Below are 17,027 nucleotides of genomic sequence, written 5' to 3'. Positions count from 1 at the left end.
CTTAATTATATCTGATGCTGATTTTTGATTCACTTGTGTGGGAAAGATTTGTAAATTACTTTTGAAGTATCCACAGGAATATCAAGAGGAAGGAATCAGTTCATGCTTTAAAATAAACTTCAGTGAACATAATTTTAGTAGAAGCTTTAGATTTTTTTTTTTTTCCCTGTTGAAATATTTTAATATTTGAATATAAGAAGGAAGTTGGCTGAATCTTGTTGCTAAAGCAATGGAAGAGACAAAATAATTTTTTAATAGTATTATTTAATCTGCACATTAGTAAATGAAACAATGCATCTGTAGTTTTCACAAACCTGAAGAGTTGGAAATTGAAGTTGGTCAGGGAATCTCAAATTTCTTTGATACAAAACAACCCACACGTGAAATACAGAATTTAAAATGTGAAGTATTCTGTAGTTACATTAGAGAAGATAACATCATATGTTATTCATCTCTGCCGTTTGGTACCTCCTGAAAATACTCAGATTTTCAGGTTACACCTTGGACTTCATTATATAATATTTTCAAATTTAAACACTTTTTGTATGAAGTGTTATGTTAGTTTAATTCACTTTGGAAGCTTGAAACTGTGTACTTGAACTTATCAAGTGTATCTTCAAAAGATTTAGCAGTTATATACAAAATAAGAAAAAATTATAAAACATTTTTATTAAAGATATATCTGAGTTTATGAATCCTTTACTGAGCCAAAAGTGATTTTCTGCTAAAACTAAAATTTTTTTCATTTCACCTTAGTTAATATTCAATTTTTCTTTCTTGTGCAAGATTTTACATTTCATCTCATCTTTACCATAATACTGACTTGTGAAATTGTCATATTACAGCAACTTAAAAGCAGAAAAATACAAAATATAAAGAATACTATTTTATGTTGGTTTAACATTATTTTTTAACAAAATTTAATATTTTTGCTTTTCATTACGTGTAGTTTACATTTTTGATTGGTTAAACAGTAGTAGAAGCTCTATTATTGATGTTGTGAAAACTAAAGGAATGAATTCAGTATGTGTACATCCCGTGTGATTCAGAAGAGTAAAGATTGTTTGTTTTAAATATTTCATTCTGCAACTAAAATTGTAACTTGTATCACAATTTGTATTATAAACTGTTTTTATCTGATTTGTGTTGACATACATTAATGATACTGTTGTTTCATCAAATTGACCCTTTAGTCACACCATACACATTGAGAGAATTACGTAATACATACAGAGTTTGAGCAGGAAACAATTTTAGAAACATTAAGAAAATGAAATTTTGAAATTTGTGGAAACCTTGATTTTCTGTTTTTAAATATCAGAATATACAGAATTGTTTGTTTAGGAAATGAACTGCAGTCATTTTGCACATATAAATGACTTTTGTTTTAGTTGTATGGTGTTTGTTTATTTCAGTGTTAATTTTTTGCAGTTGGCTTACTGTGTTGTTCAGTTCCTGGAAAAAGATGCAACTCTTACTGATCAGGTTCGTCAGTTTTTAAAATAATATATACTGGTTTTCAGTGTTTCATTTTTCAGTTAATGATGAAGTACATCTGAACATTGAACAGTTTTGCCTGGTATTTGCATTGAATTTTATACATTTTCAATGACAAAATTACCATTTGGTAGCAGAGTCTGACTCGCTGTTTGTGTGAAACCATGCATGTCAGTTGGTAATAATTGGAAAATATTTGTTATTGTTGTTTAAAGATGTTCATTTAAAATAACATTTTACAATTTATTGGTAAAAATGTATTTCATGGACATTTAAACTTTTAATACTGATAACTCTCCCTCCCACCCTCTGGGAGGTAGCTGAATATTTTGTCCACTTACAACTCATACTTTCAAGATTTTAGCTTTGTCTCAATTTTTGTGGTAGCACACGCTTATCTCCTGATTAAAATTTGGTTTTGAAACTCTGAAAACAAGGGAGTTTGAAGACCACAAATAGAAACTACAATCCAATAAAAAATTTCAAACATTTTTCTGTTTACCAAAATTTGGTTTCACATCTGTCTTCAAAGCCACTTAATTCTATAGAGAAATTTTTTTTTTATTATCTTTTATGTATCACATAACTTTTTGTTCCACGCTCTTGAAAGTTTTGACTGATTCTTTGAGATGTTTACGCATGTAAAGTTTATTATTATTACAATATTACATGTTTGTGTTTGGAAAGTTCCAACTGCTTTTACTAGTTTCTTTTTCATGGCATCCACTTGCTCTCTTGTTATTGTGTTTCAAGAAATTGATCTGTAATCTCTAATATTTGTCTATCTACTTTAAGAATTCAATTAATGAGAAGATAAGCATGATACTATGAATAAACCAACAGTGAAAAGTAGTTTGGAACATAGTAGCTAATGTTTCTTTTTAATGATGGATAAACACTTGTTAGCAAAAGATTTTCTGTTGTTTAGGTACTTATTTTGATACATATTGCATTTTCACAAATAGGTAGTCAAAGGACTGATGAAGTTTTGGCCAAAAACCTGCAGTCAAAAAGAGGTAAGTGTTTGATCCTTGGTACAAACCTGTAGGATTTCATATTCTTTTCTAATTGATTTTTGGAACCTTCATGTTTTCCTGACATCATGATTGTTAATATGTCTTATAGACTGTAGTATAATTTAGGAGAATATTTGAATGTTATTAATGTATCTGGAAAGTATAATAATGTGTTGGCTGTGGTAAATTTTGAGAAATATTTTATCCATTGTAACTTGCCTGGAAAATATTTAAGAAGTAGTATGTTTTAAGTGAATACAAAATATTTTTGTATATCTGGAAGACAGTACCCTTGAAGTAGTATATATTTTTATCTTTGCTTCTTCAGCTTGTACATTTACTATGGAAATCAGATTCTCAGAATGTAGTGAGAATGATTAATCTATATAGCAACAAATAACAATACTAAACATTTCATGTAGCTTCTGTTAAAACATATAACATTATATAAAGTAGACTTAAAAGTATGATATAATATAACCATGGTAGCTAGCTTTGAAGAAGCATGATAGAGGGCAGCTTAACTCTCAGTAGGGGCTGTTCTATTGGACAGATGATGTGGTCTCTTTGTACTCATTTCGCCTTTTCAGATTTAATAGTTCTGACTTTTAATATAGTGTGTACATCTTTTGAAATGTCTTTTGGTTAATGTTATGTCTTTTGCATTAAAAAAATATTTTTTATGAAATAAAATAGAGATTTATCCATGAATATATTAAGTATTTGACTTGAACAGATCATGTGAAAGTAATTTTCATATTAAGATTAAAAATACTTTTCTTCATCTCAAAAATCTGATTTCCTCTGTATAATCTGTAAAACCTCCTAAATGCATTTCAGACTTTTTTCAGTAAAACTTTGTAGTTTGTATTCTATATGCTATCTTAAAACTGTATCAGTAAATTTTAATGACCTCATAACCACCCAAAAAATCAATCTATTTTATCCTTTTTTCTTCCTAGATTCACCTGAGTAGCATGCATGCCTTGTGAAAGAATGTTATATTATTTTATTTAATATCAAATAACATAGAAAGATGGTTATTCATACATTTTATTTACTTTATTTGTAAAGAATAAACATAAACAAGAAATGAAATACTTAACCAATCTTTCTTTTTCTTCCTCTCAGTTGTGGAAGAGTTAACTTTAATTTTTTATGCTAATCTTAGCACTGCAATTAATAATTTGTATTTAATTAAATAATACACCAAACAGATGAATAACATGCAAAAGGTGGACAAAATTCCCTTACCTCTCAAAAATGTTCTTACTTTCTAACTATGCGACAAGAGTCATTACAAATTCATCCAAGCTAGTCGTTAACTTTTCCATTTGAGCAATGTTGACATTCTGGGTGAAGTTGACACTTAATTATTTGGAACATAACTTTATACAATACGTCATTGTATGGATGAAAACCTTAACTTTCTATTGGTTTTAGGTAACGTATAATTCAATGTAAGAAAAAACTTAATGAATTATGTAGAGAGGATGTGATTGGTAGGTGTCTGATTTTTTTTATTTGATAGCTCTGTAACCAAACAGAATTGAAGACTGATAAATGTGATTTGTCTGAGTAATGAAGATTTTATAGGGAGTGGTTTAGATTTCATACTTTTTTCGAGGGGTGGTAAGTAAAATATGGATGATGACCTGCTAAAAGAAAATGTTGTGGGTCACACTAGGGGAAATTCTGAATTTCTTTTAATATTACTTTGTAGAATTAAGAACATAAAAGCTATATGCTATTAAAATATGGATTATTAGCTAAGATTTTGTTATTCTAATTGGTATTACATAAACAAAAGTAATATTTTGAATGTGAGATGTTAAAACCTTGTGTCATGCAGGAAAGGATACCTGATGCAACATGGTTAAATTGTATGCAACAGAACAGGTTTGGTAATTAGGATAGTTTTTTTAGGTCTTATCATGTTAAAGTTTATGGCCGAGCCTTCTTTCCGGCTTTAAGATTTGTGCTGTTCTCAAACCTTTCTTACTTATGTGAAAAAAAAAAAACTTCTTAAGAAGCTGAGCAATAAACATTGCCACCTACACTCAAGATCAATTTGGAGTTATCTGTAAACCTTAATTTTCACATTAGGATTTTTCACTTTAAAGTTTACATCATAAATTTTTTGTGGACTGTTTGTGTGTGCATGCATATGTACACATACATAAACATATATACATGTATAATTTGCAAAGTTATGTATATCAGCAAAAGTAAATACCATTTTACAGAACATATGAACATGTGGGAGTTTCAGAACTGTCCGGAAGTGATTGTTCCTGTATGAGGTATTCATATACGCTGAAATCAGTAATCATAAAATTTATTTCACTTGCATGTTATAACTACAAACCATGTTGATTTACTTATAAAAGTTCTCCTAACTAACTCTGATCAGCTCAGTTACTTTTGGCTGTGTATTTTTATGCATAATCATTACATGCAGTTGTGAAGCAGAAACTCTGGACCAGTACAACGTTATTGTTTTTGAAACTGGTAGACAGAGTATGTACCTATAATATAAAAAGAAAAGAGCTACTAATTTTATTTATGATTTGTACAATTTTTCATTATACTTTGGTTTTTCTGTTGGGTACAGATTCATACATATTGTTAGGGTAGAGGTAATATATAGTAATACTGGAAAAAGTTGTATTATAGGAGGTTTTCTAGGTTACACAACTGATATTTGAGATGTTTTAGACCAAAGTATTTTTAATCTTAATCTGCACTTGGACTGTCAAGTAACTGATTTTTGTGTACAAATAAAATTTATAATATTTACTAAAAGTCTGCTACATTTTGTGAAGAATTGCACACTGTATTAAAAGTTGTAGTATATAAACTGAGCACAAAGTGGTCATAAGGCCAGCTGCTATAGAGTTTGAACCTGATCAGTGGTTCTATAACAAAAAAAATAGGCTCCAGGATGACAGGTGTATTAGTAACAGTAATACAAAATGCTACTGGCAAGTTTAGTTTGAGGAACAACATTTTGTTTGAATATATTATTTGTTAATGGTATCTCATTTCTTTGCTAGTTGAGTGAAAGTTGCACCTTTTTATGCATAATATGAAATTCTTAATGTTGTTGTTAAACAAAGGTACTGGAATAACATGCTTGAAGTAGAAGTCTTTTCAGTTCACTTAAGACTGCTAGATTCTGCTTTTAACAAGTTTTACAGACAGCTTTAATAAGTAGTAAATAAAAAAACTTGGAAATTTTTACAATAGCATCATTATGAAAAAAGCATCAAAGATTTGTTACAGTACCATTAACATGTTAGGGCAAAACTTCACTAAAAATACCATCTGTTTGCCATAATATGTATTTTAAATGCTGATATTTTAACATATAGGTAATGTTTCTTGGTGAGATGGAAGAGATTCTGGATGTGATAGAACCTTCTGAATTTGTCAAAATACAAGATCCTCTCTTTAAGCAGGTAGCCCGTTGCGTTTCAAGCCCTCACTTTCAAGTAAGTGCCACTTTAGGGAAACTGCAGTTTTTTGTAGCTTTTTAAACTATTTATAATCTTATTTTATTGTGTAATGATTATCTTTGGACACTATTTTGAAAAGAAATGCACACAAATTACTTGTAAGTAGCAATAAAAATGACTTGTTCAAACTGAGCATGTTGTATTCAGGTTGCTGAAAGGGCTCTTTATTTTTGGAACAACGAGTACATATTAAGCCTAATGGAGGAAAACAATGAAGTCATCTTGCCCATCATGTTCCCAGCTCTGTATCGGATATCCAAGGAACACTGGAACCAAACAATTATTTCTCTGGTCTATAATGTTCTTAAAACTTTCATGGAGATGAATTCCAAATTATTTGATGAACTTACAGCTTCATATAAAGCAGAAAGACAGAAGTAAGTAGTCAGTTTTTTTTCTATGTATTACTGGCATTTTAACATGTATCATTACCCTTTCATAGTGGGTCAATGGTCAAAAGTCATGTCATTGCATTTGTTGACTTGCACTGAAAATTTTATTGACCTAGTATTTTATGAATTTGTCAATAAGTTTGGATTCAAATTATAGATTATAATTCAATCTTTAATGTTACATGCAAACTAATTTCTTAATTTAAAAGTGAATATTAAAAGAACACACCTAAATACTGATTTTAGTGAGTTGTATTTTGAATGCAGCACTATTTAAAATTAACATTTGATGTCAAAATATGTAATAATACCAAGTCTATAGTTTCATACAATTTAGGAACTCAAATTGCCAATATTAAGAAACTAAAATATAAAATAAGAACCTTGTATCTTTTTGTTTTGTGGGATACGGCTTATAAAGTGGCCCCCTTTACCTCGTTCTATTTTTGGAAATGGTCCTCTATATACACTTCATTATATAGCACGTGAATAACCAATATGACAGCTTAGTGTTCCCTGAGGGGTTTTTCTGAGCATTTTAATTTTTTAAACTAAGATTTCAATGAGGTAGTGTGTGCTTTTAGTCTGCTCGAACTTTCACGTATTTTGTAAACCTACATACATCTTGGTTACTGAGCTTAATAATAATTGAATTCTATTATATCTGTATAGTTATTTATGATTCTTTTGTTATTCTTGGATATTCTTCGCATGCAAAATTTTAAAAGGCTTAGCAACCTACACCCAATATCAAGAGTTCAGAGGTTGTTGCTAGAAAATAGAATTATTTGCTTTACTTCTTTATTTATTATTTTGTATTTTAAGATAGGTAAGTTTAATGATTGAAATATGAGTGTACATTACAAAATAATAGTCCATTAAAACACAGCCAAGACAGGGAAGACTAAGGGTCAGTTTTATCTTATTTGATACATAACATCAGTGCATGTGCACTGCATCAATACAAGTTATATGATGTTAGCTAGGCATGACTGGAAGGTCAATAATAGAAAATGTGTAAATATGTAACATTATGAGACTTAAGCTAGTTAGACTAAACATTTGTATTTTCATGTTATACATATGTAGTCATTTTAGCATGAAAAAATGTAATTTATATTTATTTCCTAATTATTTTTGTGATGGTTGAGGTTGGTCATGTGACAGATCCCGCATAGTTTGGGTATAGAAAATAAGTCTTACTGAAAACAAACATTTGAAATGTACTTAAGTTTTAGAGATTATTCACATATTTCAGATGTTTGGAATGAAGAAAAGTTTTTAAATCATAACATGAAATCACTTTGCACTCAGACTAGTAACAAAACAGTCTGTTTTTACAAACAAAGCTTTAGTAAATATATTTCATTAACAAACTTGATTTTTTGTGTACAAAAACTTGTCATTTTTACTAAAAGTCTACCAAATTTTGTGGAGATACATGTATCAAAAGTTATAGTGTGAATACTTAATGTGTGCAAATATGTAGACAAATTAGTTTGTTATAGTGAAAGGTTTAAAAGTTTGAGGAACATATTTTCCTGAAATTGTTAAATAATCGCTGGTTATAATGATGCCCAAAAGTTAGATTTTATGAAGGTTGCATTATAATATTCTTGGCTTTCTGATATTTATTTTTAAGTATGTACAATTAATTCCTTAGAATCTATATATATTCTTAAGTTTCACCATATGGTGGAAAATAACTTATTGAGTTATTTCATATTTAATAACTATCTCTTGCATTTTAAATTCTTCATTGTTTTATGAAACATGATGCTACAAGTTAGTTACAGAAAATGTTTAACATGCTGGCTCACTGACATATCAATGTGATGAATGTTATTTTTACACTGAAAGATATTTTAATAATAAGAATAGAGGTAAAGTAGGCAGTAACTATTTCCTTTAGAAGTTAATTAGTAAATACTATAGGTTGCATTGCACAACATCTAATAGAAATACTTTTATTTATTTATTGAACTGAAGCAAACAAAATCCATTTAATCAATTCTTATCCTTGCTGTGATTTAAAATGTTTTTATTTGACTATTTTGTTTCATTTTAGAGAGAAAAGGAAGGAAAAAGAACGTGATGAATTATGGAAGAAACTTTCTCAACTGGAACTGAATAATAAAGCAAAGCTGATGAATTCTGGGTCACTCAACCAGAACAATACTAATGTTGCACACACTCAACGACAAGTAAACAAATCAGGCCAAAATTAACCAAGTATACCACTTTGTTTGTGTCAGTTTGTCACAGCTAGGCTTAGAGCCATTTTGAATTAATTCAGAACTGCATGTTCAGGAATGAGCAGTTTGCCCTTACTTAGCATTGGGTGTCCTAAATGATGCCCAGTGCTAATAAGTGTGAAGAACTGGTCATAAAATAATTGGGATGTGCATCTTTAATCAGCTGTTCCAACTGGCTTAAGTTGTCTGAAAATCTCAGAAAGCTGGTAATTTAGCCTTCATGAAAAAATAATAAAATAAAATTTAAAAATCATCGTAGTAGACTCTAGGTCATTCTAATCAGGGCAGAATTGTATTGATATGAAAACTTATTAACTAAGATTATGCATCTATGTATTATCAGCCTCATTGTGTTACATGTTGTCTAGTAGGTTATATTCTCCTAGATCATTTTAGGTACTTTTCAATCAAACACAAATTGTATGATTTTGAAAATATAGAAACAGTCTAAGGTAGCTTGAATGTTTACTGCTGTGACTACACAAAAGCTAGGGATTACATTTTACTTTTGTTTATTATTATTAGCAAGAAACATTGTAATGTAGACATACTTCACACTGAGAAAATGTATTGCTCCTAGTGTGTATGTTATTATAGTATCATTTTGTCTTGTTAGAAAACTTTGCACAGTGTGAGGGGTGCATGGCAGTTTTCAGGACACTAGTAGAAAAGTGATTTTGGTTCAGTGGTACACCTGCTGTATATTGTCAACTTTGGGGTTGTTAGAAGTAATGTAAAATGGACAGAAATTTCAGACCCTTCATGTACAGACTGTTTGATTTTCATATCACACTAAAAACTGCCTGTTTTTGTCTGTTCTTTTCAAACACATTGAGTGTTTTTTTCTTCATTATCTAAAGTTGTTTTCCTTCTTTTTGTTTTGCTCAACTCTTGTTATATGTAATTTTGTAATGAATAATATGAATAACTGAACTGTATTCTCCTTGGTCAGAATGTAATTGTAGTAATTTATTTTGATTTTAACTGATTATTAGTCTTCTCTATTTCTAACTTCATATGCTATGGAGAGAGAACCTTCTAGTACCAGAGAAATAAATAGTAAAAAAATCTTGTGACTGCTACTTTAGTTGTTGTTAACATGCATAAAGTGCTGCTGTGTAAATAAAATTGGAGATCCCAACCAACAAATGTTTTTTTAAATAAAAACTGTATATTGGTTTTATTGGGGGGAGGCATTATAATCAACCAAAGACAAGAACCAAAAAAACAAACTAGAATTTATTCACTGGCTTCAGAGAATTCAATTGAATGTTTTGTTGGTTTTTTTTTTTTAACTGTAGGTATCACTAGCATCTTCTACTTATAAATAATGACTCCCTGCATTAAGTAATATTTCACCAGAAATGTATTGTAGTCATCACATACTTTATATATCCATGCTTTTGATAATTTCGTTTTCTTCAGGATAATTCAACAGCAGTATGTGTCCTGAGAACTTTCATGTGGAACTTGTGTGGGATGAAATTACCATTATCACTTTTTGCTATTAGTTGGTAACTATGTTTTTGACCAAATTAGGGGGGTGGGGAATGTTGAAAGCTGTTCTTTATTTAATGTTTGAATTGAAGCCAAAAACACAGGCTTCTTTTTTTTTTTTAATGTGTACATAAAAATGTTTCACATGTGGCTAATGCTTAATACCTAATACAGAATTCCTCTTCCTTTACAAATTAAGCCAAAGTTGTTTGTTTTGCTTCCATATAAAACATATCAATGTAATCATATTTTAGAACTTTGGCTTTATGCTTATTAAATCAGCTAGTATCATTAAGCACTTCATTTTTGATGTCTCAACACTGATATTACCCTCTCTACTTTATTTGTTTGAGAATTATGCTGAATAAACCTTGGAGAATCCCATTTTTGGTGTTTAGACCCAAGACTTGCAATGTCTGAACTTGCAAACAACCAACTGGTATGTCCAGACATTATTTATCATGTCTGTAGTCCAATAAAATTTACCTTTTGTGTTCAGTTAAAAGTTTGTGATCTCTGAGCTCTGCAACACTCCTCTGGTGTGTGCAGATGCTAGACAGTTAAAATATCTCAACTGTGTAATACAGGTTAGCTTGAATGTATAAACACTGAAGTTATGATGACTGAAATATCATACAATCTGTACTACATGGGTACACTAGTTAAATGATGTATGAACTTGGAAACAATCTAAGTGGTATGTACAGAAATGCTAGAATTATGTATTACCTCTTATAATACTTAGATGGTGTATTGAGACATCAGTTATAATGAGTAAACTTTGAGGGGGGGATGGTTATAAATGTATATTTGAGGCCATATTCAATAATTATTGTCTCTGACTTGTAAGTTTTATGACAGTTTAGTTTGTGTTCAAATTAAGTTATCTAAGCTTAAAGTCCAAGATACATTCATTGACCTAAAAGTTATGATGTCCACATCTATGACACAAATATAGCTGATGATGTTAGACTTTTAAAAGTAATGGTGTCTAACTCCTGATGCAAAATCAGATGACTAATTCTGGACTCTATTATATCCTTCTTTGTTTGATACATATTGATGCTAATTCATACTACAATTATGCAACCTCTCTGAGGCAGTTTTTTCTGTCTATTCTGACCTCACTTGTGAAACATTCAGTTGCTAATGCTAAACCTTAGTAATATATCTTCTGTAAGATCATGCCCTGTTTCTCCCCTTTCCTTGAAATAAATGCAGTTGGTAATGATACATCTTAATGTGATATCTTCCATACTAAATAAGCTTTTACGTCTACCCTTCCCTAGGACAAGTGTTGCAGCTAATCATATACTTTAATGCGATGTATCTTTTCTGAGGCTGTATTCTCTTCTGTGTCTTTCCCAACCCTCTGCCAGAAACAAGTTGCTGTTCCTAAAGTTTAACGTATATTCTCCTCATCTCACTTCTGATTTTGTCTCCCCTAATCCCTCTCTTTCAAACAGTTCCATAGCTAAATGCTAGACCTGAATGTGATGATATCCCTTCCATCAAACTACATCAGCTTTCATGTCTACTCTGTGGTGTGACTTTGCTGTAATTAAACATTGTTACTAGGATATTCTGTATTCCAAATGTTTGCTGCTACAGCAAAACCTTAGTGCTGTAATGTCCAGATTTTCTGGCAAATTCAAACCATCTGTTGTTAAGTTTTAATTTTCATGTCCATATTTCCAGGTGCATCAAGCTTTTGCATTGAATTCTATTCTCATAGTCAGTCTTTAAATGTAATATGTCTAAATTCAGTTGTTACAATCAGGTTTAAGTGCTAAGATGCTCAAACATAATTGCTATTATTAGATTTTACTGATAAGATTCCAAAATTCAGTTACTGGAACCTCAAAGCTCCCAAGCACATTCAGATTCTTTTTTCCAGCATAGATGTTTTTAGGTTTCCATGTTAGTATAGAAACAAAAACCCTAGATACAATTTGTTTGATCAAATCTTAAGATCCAGTGCATGTTACCAGGCTGCGAGTGTAAAACTATCTACAAGTAAGTTTATAACAGAAGTTAAAATAGCTTAAGATTCACTTGTTCTCCTAAATTTTGTGTAAGATGTTATTTCCCAAAGGTTACATAATAATTATAATTCCATAGACCAATAAAATGCCTGTTTAAAACATCTGTACTGGTAGGTGAACAATTATTCTTTTGTGGGTGCTTTTTCCAGCATAAAGTTTAAAGAAAAAAAATTGTTAATTACACTTAGTAACATCTAATCATTTAAAGATTAAAATTGTTATAATTTATGTGGTAATATTATTGCTTTTACTATGAGAATGAACAGTGTTATTCACAGTAACAGGAGCAACATTCTTTTAGAAAGTATCTATAAACTCAGTGTTGACGGGATCAGACAATGAACTTAATAAATGATTTGCGTAGTTTGAGCGGTTTGTAAGGTGTTATTGTTAGATATTTTTGCAGTACTGACAAATAGTATTTCTAAATCTGAAATAATATAGTCAGTATAAATGTTGAAACTTTATTCAGCCACTGAACATCTACTGTTAAATGACAAATAACCAGAAATTTGCTGGTATGTTTGATTATTGATTCTTATTGGAAATTTTATTGTATTAAAGTTCACATTTTAAAATATTGTATCTAAAGCTATAAACAGGTAGGTACTAATAGTACCAGTGATAGGAATTTAAAATTGTTTCTGTATGAATTAAACTATTACATGTTTATTTTTTATGCAAGAAGATACGTTTTTTTTAAGTTTCCAGCCAGACTTACTATGTAAGTTATTTTGTATATATACTTATAACAGTGGGACAGTAACTGAATTCTGATTAATACAACAAACTTGCAGAGTAACATTAGTGCTATTTTCAATTTAACTATCTGGATTTAACGTTTTGTCACTTTTGGTGTAACTATCCTTATTCTCCTTAGTACTGTTTGCAGTATAACTATTTTGACTACACTACACTATTTTCAGTTTAACCACCTTGATTACACTTAGCACTGCTTCCAGTTGTAACCACCTAGACTACCTTAGGCACTGCTTTCAGTTTAACCTTCACTAAATTTTACATTTTGGACAAGAATTACTGTACATAGAACGTATTGTCCAAGAATAATTACATGAGCCACCGGATACGTTGACAGAAAATATTCACTCTTGTAACTGTTGGTTTAAAGGGCACTTTAACCGAGAAGAATTACTTGAATCACCTTATGTACAAAGAATGTTATTAGAAAAGAATTACATGACCTTCATCCGTGCGTGGCAGAAATAGTGTCGTAAGATATACACAAAATAACTTGTCAAAGAGATGTGATAATTACCATTGGTTATAGTGTGTGTGTTGGGCAATCATAGCCCTGTGCTTTGTACCCAAAGACGGGTTGAACAAAAGAATTATATGCACTTTCAGATAATGTGCTTACATTAAAAGAAAAAAAAATTGTATTTCAATATGTAAGGAAGTTTTTAAGAGTGCATGTAGATCCAGGTAAAAATAGTGTGTACTAATAGATGTATTGAGTTTATCTTGATTGCTGAGTTACTCTCATCCACCAGGTGCACGAAGAACGTGTTGACAAGGGTGATTTACGTGTACGAACATATGTGAACTAACTATTTATGCAATTATATATGTTTATTAATAAAAATAAAATCACAAAATATGCATAAGAAGTAAAGAATTACATCCACTATCAGTTTAGAAAGTGTGTTTAACAAGAATTATATAGTTTGAGAGGTATTAAGAGCGTATTGTGGAGGACCCACATCTACCATCAGCTTTTTTTTGCTGTCGTAGTTTGAATAACCAACGAGTCATGGGATACGTTTTTACTACACCGGCGATTTGAAACATTTAGAATCAAAATATTTTTTTTTTACTTTAATTAATAAAAAAATAATTCCTTTAAATAACATTTAAGCTCGGAATTTCGGTGTTGATGTTGAAATATTCCTTTTTAACTTAGAATAATGTTAATTCCTTCATTAGTGGTTTGTGTGATCTGATTATCATATGACCGGTGTGAGGATGGAAGTGAGTAAAATTGACATAATTTCAATGATATCGGTAATACACAATTTGTAAGTAACATATAAATGTAAACTTCATGTGAATATCAACGTGAAATTGAAAGCTTTAAAAATATGAATACGTTTTGGAAGGTTAAGTATCCATATTCGTTTACACTCCTACAAGTTATGCTTTTTTGTGGGCTCACTGTGAAATTGGTATTACATTGTAAATTAAATGGTCATAATAAGAAACTGCAAGTATTAAAACGCATCTCAAACATAATTAATATTGATTTATGCCCCAAATTTAATCAAATTATGTTAATGTCATAGGTACAAAATCGGACATCAGGTGAAAGATGAAGCAACGACCCCAACTTGGTTTCATCCCCAACATGACTACTTTTGGAATCTAAAATTGCATTAGTTATTAAGAAAAACAAAAACACGTTATAAACGAATGAAACTTTATGAAGATTAAATAGCGACATTTGAATTTAAAGCAAGGGACAGTAAATTTTAAGTATGAAAAATGTTTGTGAATTGTAATATTCTGATGAACAGATTTTCTCATGTAAAATGACTAAATGAAGTTCCACCCTTCTTCCAGTGGCTTAGTTACAAGGCTGAAGGTTTTTAACGCTAAAAACCCGAGTTTCGATACTCGTGGGTTAGCACAGATACTTCATTGTAGTTAACGAAAAATAAGTTAATGCTGAACAGTTGGAATTTGAAGGTAACAATGAATGCGCTATAGTCTTCAGTATCAATTAGCCAGGTGTTAAGGGTGGTTCTGAGGGTCACTATATATGCTCACCCTTTCTGCCGTAAAGGCATTATGAAGTAACAATAAATCTCGCTATTAGCTATATTGAATAGCCTAAGAGTTGGTGGTGACTAGCTCCTTTCTCTCTAATCTTACACTGCTCAATTAAGTACGGCTAGCGCAGACAGAACTCTAAAACATATCTTCTGATGAAACTTTGTAGAATGGACGGTAACTGCATGTTGTGGAGACAGAAGTGTAAAGGAAGACTTTCGTGCATATTCAAACTGAGGAAAAAGTTAGGACACTCTACTTCCTAAGAGCTAGTGTTGCCCCTTTGACTGAAATAACTGCAGTGAGACGCTTCTTGTAGCCATCTACCAGTCTCTGACATCGGTCTGAAGAAAGTTTGCCCCACATCTCAATGCAGAATTCTTTTAACTGTGACATGTTTTGAGGGGTTTCTTGCATGTACAGCCTGTTTCAAGTCACCCCACAGCATCTCAATGGGATTAAGATCTGTGCTTTGACTCGACTATTCTAGGACTCTCCATTTAGTTTTCAACCAGTTCTTGGTGGATTTACTGGTATTTTGGGTCATTGTGGTGTTGCAGGGTCCAGTTCCGCTTCAGCTTTAATTTTCGTACAGATGGCCTCATATGATCCTCAAGCACCTTCTGATACACAGTAGAATGCATGGTGGATTTTATGATTGTGAGCTGTCCAGGTCCTGCTACATCAAAGCAGACCCAAACCATAACACTTCTACCTCCATGCCTTACAGTTGGTATGAGGTTCTTTTCCTGGAATGCTGTATTTGGTTTACACCAAACATGTCCTCTGTTCTGGTGTCCAAATAATTCAGTTGTGGACTCATCTGTCCAAAGAACATTATTTCAGAAGTCCTGGTCTTTGTCTACATTCTCTCTGGCAAACTTCATTCTGGCCTTGATGTTTCTCTTAGATAGCAAAGGTTTCATCCTTGCACACCTCCCATGCAAGTTAAATTTGTGCAGTCTCTTTCTGATTGTAGAGGCATGCACTTTCACATCATCAGTAGCCAGAGCCTGCTGTAGGTCCCATGATGACAAGTTAGGGTGTTTGGAGACCTCTTTTAGCATCTTACGGTCTGGTCTCAGGGTGAACTTGCTTGGACGACCAGACCTGGGCATATTGGCAGTTGTTTTGAAAGCCCTCCACTTGTTGACTATTTTCTGGACAGTGGAATGGCTGATTTCAAAATCTTTTGGGATCGTTTTAAATCCCTAACCAGAGTCATAAGCTGCTACAATTTTCTTTCTGAAGGCCTCAGACAGCTCTTTTGCTCTCACCATGGTGCTCACTCTCACTTCAACAGTCAGGAGCACACCAAACTAAATGTCTGAGGTTTAAATAGCGCAAGCCTCATTCAAAATGCCGAGTAACGATCTTTTAATCATGTGCACCTGGTGTGATACAATTGTGTATGAGTTGAGTCATTTTAAGTGGGAATAAAGGTGGGGGTGTCCTAACTTTTTCCTCAGTTAGAATATGCATTTTAGTAGCATAACATTTACAGAAGATCTTGAAAAGTCTTTTCTTCAGTTTTAATTGTTTAGTTATATTCCTATAATCTCAGTATTGTTAAATATCTATATATCCAAAAATGTTACAAAAATACACAGGCTTTCATAGGGTGTCCTAACTTTTTCACATGACTGTATGTATCATAATATTCTACTGCTTATTTTTCTAAAAATAACATTTTTCTCTTAAGTGTAAAGAACGTTGTTTTCTCAGCAATACAGTAGTATAAGTTTTTTAGTGGTGACTATATAAAAGAGTTTAATCTGTAAGGGAATGATAGACGAAGATAGGGACTATTTCCTTCGATTTCAGGCAGATTACTTCCGTGAGTGGTTGAACACAGTCAGTTAGTAGAATGTCTTACACCAAGTCTGGGCAGTCTATCATTCAGTACGTCGGAGTAATTGGATAAAGGATAATTTTCAACTTGATCATTATTATAAAGTAGTTTGTTTTCTCGTACGTGCTACAGATTTGATGTTGTGGAGTAATTAATGTGTTTTTTTAT

General features: G+C 31.4%; 1 protein-coding gene across 2 annotated transcripts in view; it reads left to right on the top strand.

Annotated features, from left to right (window-relative positions):
- wdb (serine/threonine-protein phosphatase regulatory subunit widerborst) overlaps positions 1–9,845 on the top strand; it is a 54,283-nt gene extending 44,438 nt beyond the window's left edge. For both annotated transcript variants that reach the window (XM_076475697.1, XM_076475698.1), the window contains 5 exons: positions 1,432–1,485; positions 2,463–2,513; positions 5,888–6,007; positions 6,179–6,408; positions 8,492–9,845. In XM_076475697.1, the coding sequence (XP_076331812.1) occupies positions 1,432–1,485; positions 2,463–2,513; positions 5,888–6,007; positions 6,179–6,408; positions 8,492–8,651 (615 nt within the window). In that variant the 3' untranslated portion in view covers positions 8,652–9,845. The remainder of the gene's footprint in view (positions 1–1,431; positions 1,486–2,462; positions 2,514–5,887; positions 6,008–6,178; positions 6,409–8,491) is intronic.
- The last annotated feature ends 7,182 nt before the right edge of the window (positions 9,846–17,027 follow it).

Source organism: Tachypleus tridentatus, chromosome 13 (genome assembly GCF_004210375.1).
Source record: "Tachypleus tridentatus isolate NWPU-2018 chromosome 13, ASM421037v1, whole genome shotgun sequence".
Lineage (NCBI taxonomy): Eukaryota > Metazoa > Arthropoda > Merostomata > Xiphosura > Limulidae > Tachypleus > Tachypleus tridentatus.
Note: the sequence above shows the minus strand (reverse complement) of the source record. Positions and strands in the feature narration are given on the sequence as shown.